The sequence below is a fragment of the Taurulus bubalis genome (genome assembly GCF_910589615.1).
Source record: "Taurulus bubalis genome assembly, chromosome: 11".
Taxonomy (NCBI): Eukaryota; Metazoa; Chordata; class Actinopteri; order Perciformes; family Cottidae; genus Taurulus; species Taurulus bubalis.
This window is the reverse complement of record NC_136599.1, coordinates 8,298,097-8,317,499: the sequence shown is the minus strand read 5'-3', so window position 1 is coordinate 8,317,499 and position 19,403 is coordinate 8,298,097. Positions and strand designations below refer to the sequence as shown.

Here is a 19,403-nt window from a genome sequence, read left to right as displayed (position 1 = left end):
GTGGTGTTCAACTCGGTCATTTATGGCCCGTGCTTATGAATGGCTCTGTCACTGGGGCCCCTTCGAGAAAGAGCACCACGAACAAGCAAAGAGCCCCGTCAGCTGAGTAGCATGCCCCACAGCTCTGCAGGTCTTTGCTGAGCCAGGCGAAACCTCAGAGCTGACCTTGTCATACTGCCATTGTGAACCCACTGGAACAATGGGCTCACCTCTTGTCATGTTACCGGCAACATGAGAATGGGTTTTTATTATTTTTAAAAAGGTCTAGCATGGGATCTTTTTTTAAATGTTAATCAGCCACATTAGACACTGGATAAAGGATTACGATTTTGTTGCTACACATGGTTACACTAAATTAGTCTTCAGTATTGTCAGCACTAGGAGTGGAGGATTATAGCAGGGTCATTAAGTGAGGCTCATATTTGCCGTCCTTTTCATTCTTAATTGTGTGGACTTTTCAGTGGGGAAGTAGTACATTTACTCAAGTACTGTACTTATGTACACTTTTAAGGTACTAATACATTTCTTGAATATTTCCATGCTACTTTATACTTCTAATCCAGTACACTTTGGAAGCCCATATTGTAACTCCACTACATTGATTTACAATTTGTACTTTGCAGATACAGATTAGTAATACAAAACACAAATACACAATTATAATTTGTATTAGTAGTAGTAGAAATATGTAGATGATTATTATAGATTAAAATGCCCAGATGTACCAGTTCCAAAATCATTACACATGAATGCATAACTTATACTTATACTTCCATAAGTATACTAAGATTTTGAATGCAGGCCTTTTACTAAATATTCATACACTGTGGTTTCTTATGGTTTGGGTAACATTATTAAAATATTACTGTTAATAACTAATTAATGATTTCCCCCTTTGAGGCCGACCGTTTTCCCTCGAGGCACCACATTTAATTAATATGCATAGAAGTCAGTCTACCAGTGTTAAAAATAAACGTTACATGACAACCCTATGAAACCATGCTGCTGTAAACCAAACTGTCTGTTTCTGGTCGTTTTCCGTCGCATTTTCTAATCCAATCTACCGTGGTCACTTCACCACATCGGATCAAACAATACATCAAGTAAATGCGGCGCATGCATCACCCGGATCCAGCGCGAGCTCCACATCAGTGAGTGGGCGTGGTCGCACTGTGTCATGTGACTTGTGACAGTAAAAGCAGCGATGGAGAAAAGCTAAGGAAGGTGAGCCGTTTTCACGTGTATTTCTCGGTGTTTCCGTGGTGTATTGTGACAACGCAGTGACTTATACTGTGTATAACGCTGCTACCTGGTATTACATCTGTCTACACTGAAGAATGAGGGGGAAATAGATTTGTTATGCGAGTAAATCGCACGTGATGTTATGGCTAACTTGCTAGCTGACGTTTGTTAGCTTTGCGTCGTTAGCTGTGCATTTGGTGCTACTTCCTATCCTCGCGCTAAAAATGTCCCAATCCATTAATTCTTTAGCTCCACGTGACTATGTCAGTGCACTTCACAGTTCAACAGTTATATCCTGGTGTCAAACCCACGTAGCAAAACGGAGCTCAATATCGATTCCTGTGGTGCCTTTAGATTCTGCATCATCACCTGATTCAACGCTGTGGATGGGTGGGTGATGTTTCACTTATGTGAATGTAACACTCACGCTAGCTAAGCTACATGTGTATGCAGTGACATGAATGTTATATATGTACATTTGCTTAAAACATGTGTTGTTTTTTAACAGGAATCTGCCCTGGCAGTGGATTCCCCTCGACCCAGAGTGCTAGTGGAATGGCAGCAGTTTGGCAGCAGGTTTTGGCAGTGGACGCAAGGTGAGACTCCTCATACTGCAGGCTTTTAATAGTCTAAACTGATGAAGAAGCTATTCAGACGTGTAATTGCTTATGGATCACTTGTGAGTTATTGTGTGTGCTGTGTCGCTTCTTTCCCTGCCCAGGTACAATGCTTACCGCACGCCTACGTTCCCACAGTTCCGAACTCAGTACATCCGCCGACGCAGCCAGCTGCTCAGAGAGAACGCCAAGTGTGGCTTTGAGCCGGGGCTGCGCAGGCAGTACCTGAGGCTGCGCAGTCAGCTGCTGGCCCTGCGCTACGGGCCCCTGTCCGAGCAGAGCAGCTTCAGGGCCAGCAGTGTGCGCAGCTCCCGCACCACACTGGACCGCATGGAGGTCAGACCCAAAGAAACAGAAAGGGCAGGAAATGTAGAAGAGAACGAATATAAGGGGGGGTGTATGTACTCATTTGAAAAATGAGGCATAAAAATATCTCAGAGTTGGAATGAACATATAGGATCCAACATACGAGAGCCATCTGGATGGTTAGACCTTCATCTTCATTAATCAGCAGCATAGCCAAGCAACACTTTGGTTGCCCATACATTTTAAGCTGAGCAGCTTGGTTGAAATGGCTGGCATTGCCCATGTATATTCAATATATTTCTTTACTTAAAAATGCATGCTAATTTCAATATGCTTTCAAGAATTATACACCGTTATTTTATGATTATTTCTGTTCGGTTCTGTCTTTACTTGTACTCACTCCTACGAGGTTCTGTCTTCCCCTCCTCTCGGGCAGGACTTCGAGGAGGACCCCCGTGCCCAAGGGGCTCGTGGTCACCGCCGGTCCGTCAGCAGAGGATCCTACCAACTACAGGCCCAGATGAACAGAGCCGTTTATGATGAGAGGTACCCAAATCCTCAACTTGCATTCAGCCTCTTGTCTCATCGCTTTGAGCAATTTAATTCGCTTTGATTTATTTCTCCTTTTTGAGCAATTGCGTTTTGTTGGATTTGCTGGCTGTAATTCTGGTTTGGTTGCACTGAGTAATTATCAGATCTCGTATATTGAGTTGTCAGCTGTAGGCGAGGGTTGTGAGGTGTATTGTATTGATTATATGCTTACATGGTGGTTTTTATTTCTGGCCGCAGGCCTCCGGGCAGTTTGGTGCCCACCTCAGTGGCAGAGGCCAGTCGTGCCATGGCAGGGGACACAACTTTAAGTGAAAATTATGCTTTTGCTGGCATGCACCACATATTTGACCAACATGTGGACTCTGCTGGTAAGTAAATAGTTTTTAATTTATTTATGATAATTCATTTGAACACATTAAACGTCACCATTTATTTAACTCAATCTTCCTCTCCTTGTTCTTTTTAGTTCCACGGTTGCAATTTGCGAATGATGACAAGCACCTCCTTGCTTGCTGCTCCCTGGATGGCAGCCTCTCCATCATGACATTGTCCCCGTCTCCTCCCAGTGTGAAGGTGACCCTGAAAGGTCACGGGGGTCCCGTCACAGACTTTGCATGGTCTTTGAGCAATGACATCATTGTGTCGACATCACTAGATGGGACTCTGCGTATCTGGAACACGGAGGATGGTCGGTGCATCCGAGAGGTCAGGGATCCCGAATCCAGCGAGTTGCTCTGCTGCACCTTCCAGCCCATGAACAACAACCTTACCGTGGTCAGTCCCATTTGAGACATGTTATATCATTTATATATTCTCTAGTACTTATTCCCTAGTACCACAACAACTTGATTTTTTAAATCCGTTAGGGGTAATGCCATTAAACAATGCTTAATTTAGGACTAGCGAAATAATAGATCCCTGTCTAATTGGCTGTAAGTATTTTAATGAGCTGATGTACTAGTTCATCCTACATTTCTTTATGTCCTTAACTTGACAACTAGGGGAAGATCCACTCTTTTTGTGTTGCAGTATTATACTTCTAATATTGGAAAGGAATTTTTGAATAATTTCCATCTCACCTGCCATTTTATATGGACTACTTTTAGGGTAGCAACAATACAGTCCTGATAATACATTTGTAAAATCCTGCTGATGTTTGTTTTGTTAACCAACACAAAAGACAATGGATGTGTCTCTAGACTCGATGTTTGACTTCAATAACAGGGGTGATACTTTTGATATTGATATCTCAGTAAATCAGTGATCATTAAGAATTCCTTCTAAAAAGTAAAATTCTAGAAATATGTCCAGTAATACTTACCGTAATAATCTACTTTACAGTCTCGAAACAAGTCACATGGCTGCAGTCATAACTGTGATAAGACATCAAATATGTGACTCACTACTTTGACATTTCAAACGTCTGAATTCAGATGAATTTAAACCTGAAAAACATTATAAATACCTTCCTTGCCATGTCTCTGTCATCACACAGCCACGTTTGACGGTTTTATTGGTATTTGAGGCACAGTCCAATTTTATCACATATGGTGTTCAGAATTTTGGAAAAATGTCAGAATGTGCTCTGCGCGGGTCTTGATGTACCCATCGACCAACGCAGCTTTTATTTGCGTACATAACATGCTGTAAAATTAAGAAAACATCTTGCATCTTATTTTACGATAAACACTTCATTTTTGTGAGTGAAGTATATTCACAAAACAATAAAAGCATGCAGAGGCAAAACCTCTCAATGGAACCTTTCATCCCATCCCAATAACGACATGCATATTTACACCGTGCAGACATTGATTCAAATTTGATAGTTGAATGCCATCTTTTGTTGCCAAAGCAAGTGGTAAATGTCTGAGATGATTTAGTTTATCCTCTGCTTTTAGATGGCAAATACTTGAATTGATGCGCAGAATGTAAAATTAAATCAAAGTTGTGCACAGCAGTGTCCATTTACTGTTTATTAAATGGAATATGAGGAAGATGGATATTTGTTTTTAAATGACAGTCAGTACCAACAACAAGCAAAGTGCCAGTCAGTTTATCAGTGCTCCCTTGGTGACACCCAGTTCTGTGTTGCAGGTGGGAAACAGCAAGCACCACCTGCAGGTGGTGAACATCTCCACTGGGAAGAAGGTGAAGGGGGGCTCCAGTAAGCTGACAGGCCGCGTGCTGTCTCTGTCCTTTGATGCTCCAGGGAGGATCCTTTGGGCTGGTGATGACAGGGGGAGCATTTTCTCCTTCCTCTTTGACATGGCCACAGGTACACTCCAAAAAAATGTGGCAGTGACTGAATCACAAATTACATTTAGATTTTCGAATCACACACTAAATGTTATCTCTGGTTGAGAGGGTTGATGCATCTCTGCCGGTCTGCTCGCCCCTCCCCCTACAGGGAAGCTGACCAAAGCCAAGCGTCTGGTGGTGAGTGAAGGCAGCTCCATCTGCAGCATATCTGCTCGGTCCTGGATTAGCCGAGAGGCCAGAGACCCCTCCCTGCTGATCAACGCCTGTGTCAATAAGCTGCTGCTGTACAGGTCAGTCTGTTTGAGAATAGGCACTTTTGTATTTTTTTAGCCTATATGTGAAGAAGTATTTCCATTGTTACATTGCATCTGATCACTTATTCCACCTTTTGCATTGGCAGGGTGGTGGACAATGATGGTACACTACAGCTGAAGAGGAGCTTCCCCATCCAGCATGGTTCCCAGCATGTTCATAGCATCTTCTGCCCCCTCATGTCTTTCAGACAGGGGGCCTGTGTGGGTAAGACGCCTCTATGTACCGGCTGTGATATTTTAATAGTAAATGTAACCCGAATAGTAATGGCAGGGTATATAGTGTGAAAAAAGGATATACATACTGCTATTTTGGGATAAAAAAACTAAATGGCAACCTTTTCAGCAATTAAGTAACCTAATGTGTTGTTAGCTTGTATGTATGTTTGAGTTAGTTGTATTGGCTTTGTAAAGTGCTCGTCTACCAAAAGGTTGTAGAATTTCTTTGTGTATAGTAGTTTGTGACAACCCTCCACTTCAGAGCTTCACCTTATTTGACTTTCCTCACTTTTGATTATTTTCTAACAATCAACAGTTGATTTCATTCAGTGTTAAAATTATCAGGTTTGTGTCTCTAATTAACAGAAGCATCTCACTCATCGAAATACTCTGGAGAGTCTTCAGTTAGGGATGTGTTGTTATTTCCCTGTTACAGAAGCCGCTGAGGTTTTGCAACACGATTGCTTACTTTTTTTAAAAAAGGACGTGAACCGACTGAGGTGTTGCCTCATATCTGTATCTCAATACAGTTGAGCTGCTTCTCCTGCTAGAAATTCAAAAAGCCCTGGCAGTTTGTGGCGCTAGTTTTTAAGCTTGTTGGTGTTTTTGTCATTGAGAGAACTCACTGATTGTCTGTCCAGCTTCAGCGAATATGAGGAGAAATGGAAGTGAGCAAGGAAACTATCAAAGTTATGAGAGCCCCACGCAGAAGGCTCTTTTCATTTTTCATCTTCATCTCATTTGATCATTCCCATACACGGATATTTTCACAAGAACGTGGCCATCTGGAATCAAGCTATGTGGTGACTGAGAAATTGGTAGGCAAACCGTTTTGTATCATGTATGTAGCAACGGCTCGTATATCAAGTCCTGGATCTTCCAGTTTCCCTTTTTGAATGACTGATACCACAGTTATTTCCTCTCACACAGAATGGACACGCTAGTGCAACTTTTTGGCCGAGACACAGGTGATGTGAGGCAAAGTCGGTCTCTGCTAGTGCTTTGTCACTTTTGTGTCCGGGCCTCAAAGGCTGTTTTGTGCATAAAAGTGAAGTTAATACCATCTCTTGATATTGTTTAGAAGCGGTGTAAACTATTGAGACGACCATTTTGGTTGTTTGTATGAGCCATCCATCATTTATGTTGTTGTCCTTGTAATGTCTCTTCACCGTTTAACTATTTAAACTTCTGATGTTCCCTCCCGCACAGTTACCGGCAGCGAGGACGCCTGTGTCTACTTCTTCGACGTCGAACGCAACACTAAGGCGATAGTGAACAAGTTGCAGGGTCACGGGGGACCGGTGCTGGACGTCAGCTTCAACTGTGACGAGAGTTTACTGGCATCCGCCGATTCCACCGGCATGGTCATCATCTGGAGGCGGGAGCAAAAGTGACTGGCCCACCAATACATTGCCTCCATCCATGAAAATGGCCCTGCCACCCCTTAACCGTCCAATACCAAGTCTGTAGATGTTCACTGGAATGTAACGGGCTGCATTAAACGTTTAACGATAACTCAAGTGCAATCGGATAGAAAACCACGCCGTGTAGGTGGTAGGGATGTTTTCGAAATACAAGGGATTGGTTGTATGTGTGTGTGTGTGTCAGTACTCCTCCAGCTGCAACTGAGACGTTGTTTTTTTTAACCAGGAAACAAAGAGCACTACTCCCATGCATGTGTCATGGCTTACCTCTGACTTGTGACTGAATTCATGTGAAGAGGCTACAACGTAATATTCCAGAGAAAACCGGTTCAACACTTTGTATCACATTGACCGTCTCTCTGGCATATATCTAGTTCCCTATTTATGTAACTGTTACTCAAGCAGTGTAATCAAGTGTAGTAAAACCGCCTTGTTTGCTTTCAATTCTGCAATTGCCTGTTTGCATTTAAGACCATGTGCATGACATTGAACTCCGTATCAGACTGTAGGCAAATCAAATTGATGGTCACAAAAGACGAGTGCGTTTTAAGTATGTGTTTGTATTAATCTCTCTGTGTATGTGTGTGTGTGTATTGAGTTCATGCTGGTTGCAGATTAATATAATTTATTTAACGCACATTCAGAATAAACTACTGAAACTGTCGGCAGCAGCTGTGTTCTTTTTTTCCACCCAATATATTTGAACAATACGATTTAGCAAACGTATAATGGTAATACCAGCTTATTGTAGAAGGGTGGTCAAACCTACGGTGTAGGAGAGTGTTAGTCATCGTGTGGGTCTCTGTGGGAACGACACACGATTCCCTCTACGTCAATGACTGAAAGAAAAATATACTGTTGCATTGGGAGCTGAGCTATCTATGACATTATATCATGAGATAAGATATTGCTCTAGAATTGTGAAGGAACTAAAATGTATTTTGGGGGTTTTAAATATTTGACCTTTTTAGTGTTCTAAGAATCTATTTTTTTAAATATTCCTTTGCCTGTTTGGCCATGAATACATTGATAATTATTTTTTAATGCGTTGCTCTATGGATGCAAATGTTGTTTGATCCAGTCTGAAATATCTCAAAAACTGACATTTTTGACAGCTACGCATGTTCCCCTGAGGATGATTAACACCTGACACTGGTGATTCTGACTTTGTTTAGTTTATATTTATTAAGTACTTTAGTTTATGACAAAATGGACATTCAGCTCAACCTCAACTGTACTTTCAGTTTAGTGCTAATTAGCAACTGTTGACACATTCCACACTAAACTAAGATGGAGAACTTAGTGAACAGACCTGTTAAACAGCATTAGCTTGTTCACATTTCGTCTCATTGCTCTGTTGTGTAGTTTTGTTCTCTTGTATCTCTTTTAAATCACAAAAACAAATCAAACCCCAAAATGTCCTCACATTACCAACATTGAGGTTTTCGGGCAAATATATAATTACTGTATTTTGTCAACATCACCTATAGCTGTAGTTAGTTGCAGCTTTTGGTTTTCATGTTGACATGAGTTCAACCACCAAGTGATTTTTCCTCGTCTGTAATTTTAAGGATTTTTAGGGGCTGAAGAAGTGGAAGTATCAAGTATTTCTCAAGAAAAATGGTCAAATCTGAAAAACATATGTTTTGATTAGCTGAGGTGTCTAATGACTCCCACAAATATGTATTTTATCTATTTAATATTGTTTGGACCTCTTTGATGGGTGGTTTGGGAACCACTGATCACAGCCACAACTAGAAGCTCCTACACATGTAGAAATGTAAGCTATAAAAATGATGCATGAGTGTTGCATTGGCAGACTGATGTATCATGGCAATCTCTGCACTATTTGCAGCATCTCAGTGGAGGAGAAAGATATATAGGACGTGATTTACAAAAAATGTAATAACATTGTGAGAAAAAAAAAACCCTGGAAGCACATTGTGCTTAGGAGTCTGTGATTTTGTGTTTCAAACACATTATGTAGGATTATTGCCCAAATGCCGCACCTTCAGACTTCCGATTGTTTTCCTCTCAAGGTTGGTGAGGGCATTGTGTAAATGTGGCGGTGTGGGTTTGAAAGCACAATGAATGGTGGCTGTCTGGGAAGGTCAGGACGAGTCTTTGTTTGAAACAGGCAGGAAAGGTGCTGATAAAAAAAAAAAGGGTTTCTATCCAGGAGAGCAACACAAAACTTCCACAGTATGGACCCGAGTGCTCCGATAGGACAATACAACAACTCTGTATCTCTAGAATGCACAGTGGGCGAGGATAAGTTTTCACAAATGAGTAAGACAGCCTTTGTTGTAGTGTATCTTGGAGAGAAGTGGGAAGAAAACTAAAAATAAGATGAATCTTCAACATCAGCTCTGGTGAGACAGAGACACAGTCGGATACAACCTGTTAAACCTGGACTATTTAGAAGATGTTCACTCAGTGGATGCTGCTCGCTATGGAAACATCTTTTTCATCGGCCACGGTCTGAGCGCTGAAATAAAGACAATGGAAATTATCTCTCTTTCAAATTCAAAATACAGGCTAGTTGTTTATCGAGATAATACACAATCATACGATGGCTGGATTTCAATCAGGCTCTAATTAAGATTGAACATTATGTTCTCCCCACTCTTTCTATTTTCAGAAGCATAATTATGTGGTATCGTTGGTGCATAAAGTTTGCTATACTTCTGTATGATATTCAGTACTGTAAGTATGTATGTTCCTCATCGGGTCAGGGGAGTTAACTCTTAACAAAAGGCTTTCTATTATAAGCAGTTGTATCTTTTAGGATTTGGTTATTGTTCTCTTCGAGTGGAATCCTGATACTCGTTAAATCAACTTTTATTCATCCAGATAGTAACTGAGTGTTAAAGAATGAAATGATTTTTTATGGTCTGTTGAATGATTGGATACCGCCTTTAAACCAATTTATCGGTTTACCCAAAAGATTCCACAGCTGCTGCTTGAAAAACCCGCAACACAGGAGCAGTTATTTTTATTGAACTTATTTTACAGTCTCCATTTCTGGATTTTGAGCTTGATCAAAAAAATACACAATTTCATAGTTCTGCTTCGGAGCATCAATATAAAATGCTGGCTTCAAGTATAAATGTTAATGAACTTATCTATTTTAATGTTTGAATCCTATCTTGTCTGATTTTATAACACATTTCAACGACCTAAGGATATATTTGGTAACTTCACAGTTTGAAGTGCGACTCAACTCGACTTATTCTAGAAATAATTATTATAACTATAATTATAATAATAACCTATGGCGCCCAATGTTATAAAACTTCAAACAGGTATTGCTGTATCACTTTGTATGAAACTGCTAGACTGTGAGCTTATGACTCTTCTCTATTTGTGTCAGGGTTAGGGGTTGTATTTGTCATTATCTGGTTCATTACATTCATAGACATTAGCAAAAGTGAAATACTTTACTTCACTTTAAGTTTTATTAAAAGATTATATTTGACCACTAGCTGAAGAAACCAATTTGTTAGTTCCAACCACATGTTTTGTTCCCATAAAGTTCACTTCAAACCTTGTATAACAACTGTCGTTAATTCTAACTCCTCAGTTTGTGTATTTATACACCTGTCGCCACAGATTTTAAATGTTGGTACTTCAGCAAGTTGTTCAGTCGTCAGTGGAGAGGAAAGCGTCAAGAAGCCTTTCAGATTTCATGCAGTGAAAGTGTACTAAACTAGACCAATTTGTCACAAATATAATTTTTGGGGGTATATGTTCAGGAACTAAAATGCGAACAGGATATCATTTGTGCTACATGTACCGCAAGGTGGTCCATTTCCTGTTAAAGCGTAACATCCAGACAGCTCATAACTCAGAATGCATCAAAAGTAGAGTCTTTATTGATGAGTGGGCAAAAGAACCACCTCAGTTAAACTGTACAGTTACAGAATATCATCTCGCGAAGGAATGCCAGACGTAAAAATTATGGACCTCGGTTCCCGCTCTACTTCGTCTTCCCATATATCTGTACAAGTTGTAATCCCCAGTCTTGAATCTATGAAATGCAGTGGAATGCATGCTAATACAGTATGCAGTGCAAGTGTCCACATTTAGAAAATTGACTGCACAAATATACAGTATATATGCCTAACATACTGTAGGTCTGACATTTGTATTCTCTTCTTAATTTGGAGAAAACTTCATATACTCTAAGCCGGTTGCCACACACCAAACGTCTCTGGGGTCGTATCCCGCCTGAAGGTGTTTTGCTCTGAACTTACTGTGACCCAGGACAGGACACTCAGAGCGGGACATTTATGTTGGTTGGGTAGATATATGAGGGCCCGGAAACATTCAAGTTTTCTTCCCATTAAGTGCCACTTCATTTCTTCTCTTTTTTTTTTTTTGTATTCCGGTGAGAGCATAACAATACTTTAAAAACATTCCCAAAACCACCATTTGCTAATGATGTTTTTAAAACGACGTAATTTACATCATCATTCAAGTCATTCAATTCTCTCGCCTGTTGTTTTCTAATTATTCTGTCGCCTTTTTCATAATCCGTCTCTACTTCACATTCGCTTGTACGCTGAAAGAAAATCTGACTACATTTTTCAGTTACGGAAATCCATTTAAAGGATACATTTCCATATGTTTACGGTTCAATTTTGCATGATTTCGAGACACCAGGATGAGGCTGCTTTCATATTGACTCAATATTACTGGAACCTATTCTATCATCATTATTTCTCTCATCTTTCTCCTTCCCTCCTCTCGTCTTTGTCTACCTCTTCCTCTCTCTCACACACACACATACACACAAATGCTATATAAAAACACACAAGCAGGAATGTACATTCCTGTACAGTCTGTACAATATGAAATCAAGTCATATTTCAAAATAGTGTCATCTGCTTAACATGTATAGTTTACAAATAAAGGAAAAACAGGCATTTTTTTTATGATACAAAGAAACCTGACACGCCCTAAATCAAGTCCAAAAAATCAAGCATGTTAGGGGCTTCTTGGGTTCACAACAGCTATTTCAATGTATCCAAGGTTATCGGGTCCATTCAATATTCTGCAGTCTCCTTTGAATTACATGAAAAGGCGTCCAGGGTGGTCTATGAATCCATTCAGACCCGTTTTGAGTTCCTTGATGTGTTTCAGAGTTAGTAACGCTCTGATCAACACTTTCTATTCACAGTCCGCAGCAAATTTCTTCAAGGGTTTCAACCCACTGTGCGTCTGTTTTGTGCCTCAGGTAGTAACACAGAAACTCATTCTCAGTTGAAAGCTCTGGGGCGTGTCCCATTGAAATAAGGCAACATTATTTTAAAATGGCATCTGTCACACTTAGTTGGAGCGGTGATAGTTGTGATCTTTCCTACTTAGTAATCATACAGTACATCATCAGAAACACAAACCATCAACGTGTCACCCGGGCTTTTCTGGGTTCAAACCTCTGCACCGGACACATTTACTCAATTATCAACATTCTTAATAAAATGGCACTGTGCCTGCACTTGTCGGCAAAAAAAATGTGATTTTGTTGTGCAAAACAACAAAACAGACACTTAACCAAAGGTGCATTAGATCACTTCTACTCTCCAAATTCTCCCTTGAAAACCTGAAACATTCTCCTAATTATGAAGCTCATATCTCATCACATAATGCAGTAGGCCTCATCCTGGGGCAGGTGTTCTTTAGTCCTCCAGTAGCTGGGCAGGTGAGCTCTCAGCACCTTCCTCAGGTCCTCGTTGAGCAGGAGACAGAAGATGGGGTTGACTCCGGCTTGGACGAAGCTCATCCACACCGTGATGGAGAGGTACCTGTGGGGGATGGTGCAGGACTTGACGAACACCCTCCAGAAGCACGCCACGATGTAAGGGGCCCAGAGGACCAGGAAGAGCAGGGTGATGGTGTAGAACATCCGGCCCAGCCTCCTCTCTGACCTCACCTCTTCCATCCCGAGCAGCCGCCGATGTTGATTATGTAGATTTTGCCTGATGCCCAACAGAGTGGGTGGCATGGGACCACGACCGAACCCCGCAATCCAGTTGGCCGCGGCTTGACCCGTGGCCCCGGGACCGTGGAAGGTCCAGTTCTGGCTGATGGCTGGCACGAGCTGGACGGGTTTCATCTTGCGGTGCCGGTACTCAAAGAGCAGCAGCTTGGCGTAGAAGCCGTGGGTGGCCAGGACCACCACGGCCAGCATGAGCATGAAGCCCAGGGTGTCGTTCGTCTTCAGGTAGCGGTGTTCAAAAATGCACTGATCCTCATCGCGGATGAACTTGTACGTCCCCACGTCGAAGACGGGCGGGAACGCCATGGCCACGGCCAGAGTCCACACCATGCAAATGATGGCGGCGCAGGTCCAGATGGTCATGCGCTTGGCGTAGAATCGGTGGTGGGCGATGGCAAGGTAGCGGGTGACAGCCACACAAAACAGCATGAAGGCGGCGTGAAAACAAAACAGCACCGCCATAAAAGCCACAACTTTACAACTCAAGGCGCTGTAAGTCCAGGCCGAGCTGTTGTGGACGGAAACCAGCACGAAGGGGAAGCAGGCGGCGGAGCGAACTGCATCGGCAAGGCACAGGTCCAGGAGAAAGAAGTAGGGGGCCTTGTGAAGGGTCCGGTCTCGTAGGACCAGCAGGGAGACCAAGAGGTTGCCTACAAGGCTGACACAGATGATCAAACCCAAGAAGACCAGCTTGAAGTAGGTAGACACATCCGTGGCAGAGATTCCTCCACTTTTGCCGCCGCCGCCGCCGCTGCTGCTGCTGCCTCCTCTCATCCCGCTCTGCGAAGCCAGTACAGCCAGCAGACTGCCTGGGCCATCGAAGGCCAAGCTCTGGTTAGCCATTCTATCACCTTCCTCTGGAGGCTGCCTGGATCGGGGCCCTTTTATAAACACTACTGATCCTCCTACAGCCGTCGTCTCCCACGGCGCTCTCGTCTTTACAAAGAGACGCCGTTAGGATCTTTTCTACATGACAGACTCATCTTTCCTCTTTGTCCACAAGCTCGCCACCTGTGAACAGAGACACAGCTTTTTGAGGGATGGAAAACAAGATGTCTGACATTGCTTGTTAGGTCTAAAACGGTCCACTAAACGGAAAAACCAAGCTTACATCTAACAGCACGGATGTAGAAGTGCTGTGTTGGGGCGACACGGTGGAAATCTTTGCCTTCCTGTTCCTCTAAGGCTGGGATCAGATCAGCAGCTCTACAGCATGCCAGCTCCTTGGCTCTCTCAGTAATTACCTTGCCCGTTGCTAAGATACAACAGCTCACATACTTTGTGCAAGTGTGGGTGTTTGAGTGAATGCATGGGGGTGTACGGGGGGGATGGAGCAGACACAGTACGGCCAACGCTCGGCATGTCCACCAAACGGAGACGTTGTAAATGAGCAAAGAACATGCGTCGCTTTCTCTGTTCATGTGTGTGTGTGTGTGTGTGTGTGTGTGTGTGTGTGTGTGTGTGTGTGGCCGTCGGTTGAAGAGCACAAGGTGTCATCTGTACCAAAATATAATGGCAGAGCAGGCAGACATTTTTATTTATTTTTTATACCGTAGGCCTACGTGTGAGAATGTGACTCTTAAGACGAGGAGGAAGTTATTATTGTGATTGTCATAGTCAGGCCTCAGTGTTTTAGCAAGGAGCCTGCAGTGAGTCTAGCTTCATGAAGACGTGATTAAAAAGGTGAAAAACATTATTTTTTTAAAACAAATCCAAGATGCAGCCTCATTTAAAAACTATTTTGTTTAGCCCTATGGTGACAATACAACATATCTGTGCTTGTCTGGGTGGGCCGTGTCTATGTAGGCCATGAAACAAAATGTGATCTGCTGTAACTGAGGGCTTGTTTTTTTTTATCATACATAACAGCCCTCTGCCACCTTGACAAATATAATTCCACATGATTAGATGGCTGTCATGTCAGCTAGGCCTGAAACACAGGCTGGACCGAAAAAAACTGATGAACAGGTGTCAAAATCACCTCTGCTGTGTGTGTGTGTGTGTGTGTGTGTGTGTGTGTGTGTGTGTGTGTGTGTGTGTGTGTGTGTGTGTGTTTGTGTGTGCGTGTGCGTGTGAGGGAGGGAGGGAGGGAGAGAGGATAACCTACCTTTCATCCCTTCATCTTTTTTTGATATGTTCTTCTCTCACGACAAAAAGAGGATCCCAGTCGCTTTGTTTCACTGTTTTTTTAGATTGAGAGAAAAACACATAATAAAGCCTCATGCTCGTGCTGCGCTCTCGGGCTCAAACAACACCTGTTATTCATAAATCCATCGGCAGGAAAATCGAATTGCCCAAACATATAATAAACATAAGACGGCAGAGGCTATCTAATTATAATCAACAGCTGATCAAACAATCCAGGGTGAGGACTCTGAGATGTGAGATGAAAAGCATCCACCGCCACCCTTTTTCACAGTGTCACACAGAGGGATGTGTTCATTTGTGTCTGAATATCATCCGAGAAAACAGATTTTATGTTGCATCGCGTCGAAGATGGATCTCCAGAAGGCTAGCAACAGACGCGATCAAAAAAACATATCTTGATCCGTTCACATATATCCAAATGATGTCAGATTTTCAACGCTTATAATAACCCACCCACAAACGTTAGAGAGGAAGAGAAAAACAGATCCGCGCATCCTCTAAATGAATCGTCTTGGCGTGTATATTGGCTAATGGCACCAGAACAATTAGTCCACACAGACAACCGCCTCGATTCGTCTCTTTTCCCCATCTTTCAGTACAAAAAAAAAAAGAAGAAAAAAAAAAGGCGATGTATTTACCCCGAACTGTTAATATGCAGTCTTTGTTTTGCTGTCCAGCGAAGGTGGACTACATCTTAATGGTCCACAGGCACACACAAAAAAAGCCTCCGTGACAGAACGAATACATTTCTGACAAATCCAGCGATGTCACGAGGGCAGTCACGTCGCCCAACGCTGTCGAGATCACGGTTGGAAGAAAACAAAAGAAAAACAACGCGGCTGGATTAGGAGAATTATTCCTGAATAATCCCAATTATGGCTGCTTGCAAGGAGGCAGCTCGCACATTCGCGGAAAGCGTCGGTTTTATTCGGAAGGGGGGGGGGGGGGGGGGGGAGAGAGAGAGAGAGAGAGAGAGAGAGAGAGAGAGACTGGGAGGGTGAGAGAGAGACACTGGGAGAGATAAGGAGAGAGAGAGGGAGAGACACACTAGGGGGGAAATAAGGAGAGAGAGAGAGAGAGAGACTGGGAGGGTGAGAGAGAGAGACACTGGGAGAGATAAGGAGAGAGAGAGAGACTGGGAGAGATAAGGAGAGAGCGAGAGAGACACTGGGAGAGATAAGGAGAGAGAGAGAGACTGGGAGGGTGAGAGAGAGACACTGGGAGAGATAAGGAGAGAGAGAGAGACACTGGGAGAGATAAGGAGAAAGAGATCCTGGGAGAGATAAGGAGAGAGAGAGAGAGAGACACTGGGAGAGATAAGGAGAAAGAGATCCTGGGAGAGATAAGGAGAGAGAGAGAGAGAGAGACACTGGGAGAGATAAGGAGAGAGAGAGACAGAGAGACTGGGAGAGAGACACTGGGAGAGATAAGGAGAGAGAGAGAAATGCTGAGAGAGAGAGAGAGACTGGGAGTGATAAGGAGAGAGAGAGACAGAGAGACTGGGAGAGAGACACTGGGAGAGATAAGGAGAGAGAGAGAGAAATGCTGAGAGAGAGAGAGAGAGAGAGTGACTGGGAGTGATAAGGAGAGAGAGAGACAACGACTGGGAGAGAGAGGGAGTGGGAAAAAGAAAGACAGACAGAGAGAGAGAGAGAGAGAGAGAGAGAGAGAGAGAGAGAGAGAGTGAGTGAGAGAGAGAGAGTAGTCGGCTATTGTGAGCAATTTGAAAGTGATGTTTTATTCTAGCCGTCTCTCCGGCATCATGTAGGCTGTGATGCGTCTGCCTGTTGTCTCACAGCGAGGAGCTCCAGCTGTAAACAAACTGTGTCTTTGATGGTCTCCTGCTGCCCTTGGTGGCACAGACAGGCCCGACAGGCCAGCAGAAAGGAATCCTGGGTCCTCTGGAGGGATTATTGGGCCTCCTTTGGTTGTTTTTGTTGTTGTTGTTGTTGTTTTTTAAAGATTATTTATCTTGAGGGAGTGAGCGGCATGACATGAAACAAAGGTCTCAAGGCTGGAATCGAACCCGCTATCTGCTGCAACCACTCGGCTGCGAAGGCATTCTCTGCCTCCCTTCTTACAGAATGAAATAATAAAACTCAAATTTCCAGCGGGACCTTAAACATCACCGAAACCAGTGTTCAATACGTTGTTTTTATTTCTGTAATTTTCATGTTTGGAATTCAGACATATATCGTTCTGTAGTTATTGCTTGTACGTTCTAACATTTTAACCTCGCGGATCGTTAATTAATCACAGCCTTGTACCTCACTTTATTGTAGTTTTTTGGTACTTTCATGGCTTTTTTGTGGCCTTTAGGAATGGAGTAAACACAACACATTTTGGACTAAAACATATCTAACCAGTCAAATTTGGGCTAAATGATGGCTGTGATGGATCAGATAAAGCCATTAAACTTCCCTGGCCTATGGGTGCTAATCCCTCTACAGTATGACATGTTGGAGGAGGGTATTATTGTTATTATATTAATGTTTGCCTCTCTGTCAAAGGTATTATTTCAGTAAAAGGTGGTACTCCTCATTGTTTTAACTGTTTTTTGTGATGAAATAGCTCCATTGGAACAAACTAAACTACCCCTCAGTGATATCACATGGAATGGAAATGGCAAAAGTAAGAGTGAGAAAACACGCCTTAAACTGCTGCTGCTGCTGCATTCACAGAAGCTCTTTTGAAATCACTGCTTAACGTGGCTTTCAGTGGTGAATTGCTTAAAAAGTTGTTAATTATTTCAAAGTGAATGTCTGTGGTAGAATTCACACTGATTATCTTCCTTGGGTCAGTTTTTAAGTCTGCTTAAATTTTTAATACTTTTCCACACTCGGTGTATGTGACCATCACACAAATTAATCACTCCCGCCCTTTCCCCTGCAGAAGTGCTCTTATTAATAATTTAGTTTTAAGGCCAAATACATAATCCACATAATCCAAAAAATGCCTGACATCCAAGGACGTTTTGTGGTTTCGAAGTTAATAAAGTTAATATGAGATATAGTAGATTAATTTAACAGTAAAACACTTGTTTATATGACTCTTATTGTCTCCCGTGATCACAAAATAAAGATGATGTCTTAAAGATATCAGCCTTCTAATCAGAAATAGTCTGTGACATCGCATCATGTAGCATCTGAGGAGGTTCCCTGATGATTGTCAGCTTTAAAATACTGATCTCGGCTTACAATGGCCAGTGTGCCGGGTACTCGAGGACACCCTGACCTCAGTGCAATGCGTGACCTTTGGCTCCTATCTGCAGCTCGTGTTGCCTTCTGTGTATATTTCCACTTCAAGCGAAGCTGAGTAGGCTCCAGAGACAGAGACGGAAAAAGGCTCTGATGTTATTTTTGTGATGTGTCAGTCTCGCTGCACTGCAGAGTCATTACTGTGCATGGAGCTGTCATGCAAACCTTAACTTTTGGAGAGCGGATGAAAAGACAAAGAAATAAACAAAGACACGGGAGAGGATATAGGACCACGTTTAATGGCAACACACTGCGAAAACTGTCATCACTTCAAACGTGTCATTGAGTGCTTCAGTCTGTCTGTGAGGTTGTCAGAGTAGAGCGATAAAGTTTTGTGTTGTGCAACAACAACAATATGGGTTTACTAGCAAGAATCCACAGGAAGACTTATCAAATGACATGTGCAATGGTGAGCAATAAATATGTCACATTGGACAGTTTTCCACTTTTGTCCCTCAAGCAGCATCCATTTCAAACTTATGTTTACCATAGGTCGTTTTTTATTTTAGGCATTAAGGCAAAAATACTTTGCATTTGTAAACAAAATTCCATTCCAAGTCTCTTTCGTGTCCCACTACCATAATGTTTTGTTGTCCTCCATCAAAGACATAACAACACGTGGAATTCACAAAAGTTAAATTCATGGCAGTGGGGTTAGACATATACACTCACAACAACAATGAAAAGTGTATTATAGGACTGAAGAAATCAGAATATAACACCACATACACTATCTCAACATGACAAGAACAAAGTAATTACAGACCACATACAAAAAATATACTGTGCTATATAATAATACATCATATAATATATATATATATATAATAATACATAATATATATGTATTAGAGTGATCACAATGTTGTTGTAGGAGTGGGGTAATACTTGACTAATGTTCTATTACCTAGCACTTGGTTCACATATTTGCAATATTTGTGTAATTACTTCCTCCTTGTATTGGACCTTGCATGGAAACGCTGTTTCCCTTGTACCCTTTAATTTGATCAATACATGTAATAATGTATAAACTCACACAGTGACACACAACTTCAACAGGAGACTCG

At 42.3% G+C, this 19,403-nt stretch overlaps 2 protein-coding genes across 2 annotated transcripts; one reads left to right on the top strand and one right to left on the bottom strand.

Annotated features, from left to right (window-relative positions):
- The first annotated feature begins 1,218 nt into the window (after positions 1 to 1,218).
- wdr13 (WD repeat domain 13) lies at positions 1,219 to 7,560 on the top strand. Its single transcript, XM_079225649.1, has 10 exons — positions 1,219 to 1,224; positions 1,751 to 1,838; positions 1,964 to 2,195; positions 2,602 to 2,711; positions 2,955 to 3,085; positions 3,184 to 3,491; positions 4,812 to 4,992; positions 5,125 to 5,266; positions 5,377 to 5,495; positions 6,716 to 7,560. The coding sequence occupies exons 2-10, from the start codon at positions 1,798 to 1,800 to the stop codon at positions 6,898 to 6,900; spliced, it is 1,449 nt and encodes a 482-aa protein (XP_079081775.1). The 5' UTR covers positions 1,219 to 1,224; positions 1,751 to 1,797; the 3' UTR covers positions 6,901 to 7,560.
- Positions 7,561 to 12,571: 5,011 nt separating this feature from the next.
- LOC306743687 (putative G-protein coupled receptor 173) lies at positions 12,572 to 13,774 on the bottom strand (the record flags this gene model as incomplete). The annotated part of the gene is made up of 1 exon (XM_079226234.1): positions 12,572 to 13,774. One exon carries the CDS (start codon positions 13,772 to 13,774, stop codon positions 12,572 to 12,574), a length of 1,203 nt encoding a protein of 400 aa, XP_079082360.1.
- Positions 13,775 to 19,403: the final 5,629 nt, after the last annotated feature.

Excerpts from the sequence above, each read along its gene's own strand:
- wdr13 (XM_079225649.1), top strand. The coding sequence starts at position 1,798 with ATGGCAGCAGTTTGGCAGCAGGTTTTGGCAGTGGACGCAAG. Across the intron at positions 2,196-2,601 it reads CCACACTGGACCGCATGGAG|GACTTCGAGGAGGACCCCCG; the intron begins GTCAGACCCAAA and ends CCTCTCGGGCAG. Across the intron at positions 4,993-5,124 it reads CCTCTTTGACATGGCCACAG|GGAAGCTGACCAAAGCCAAG; the intron begins GTACACTCCAAA and ends CTCCCCCTACAG.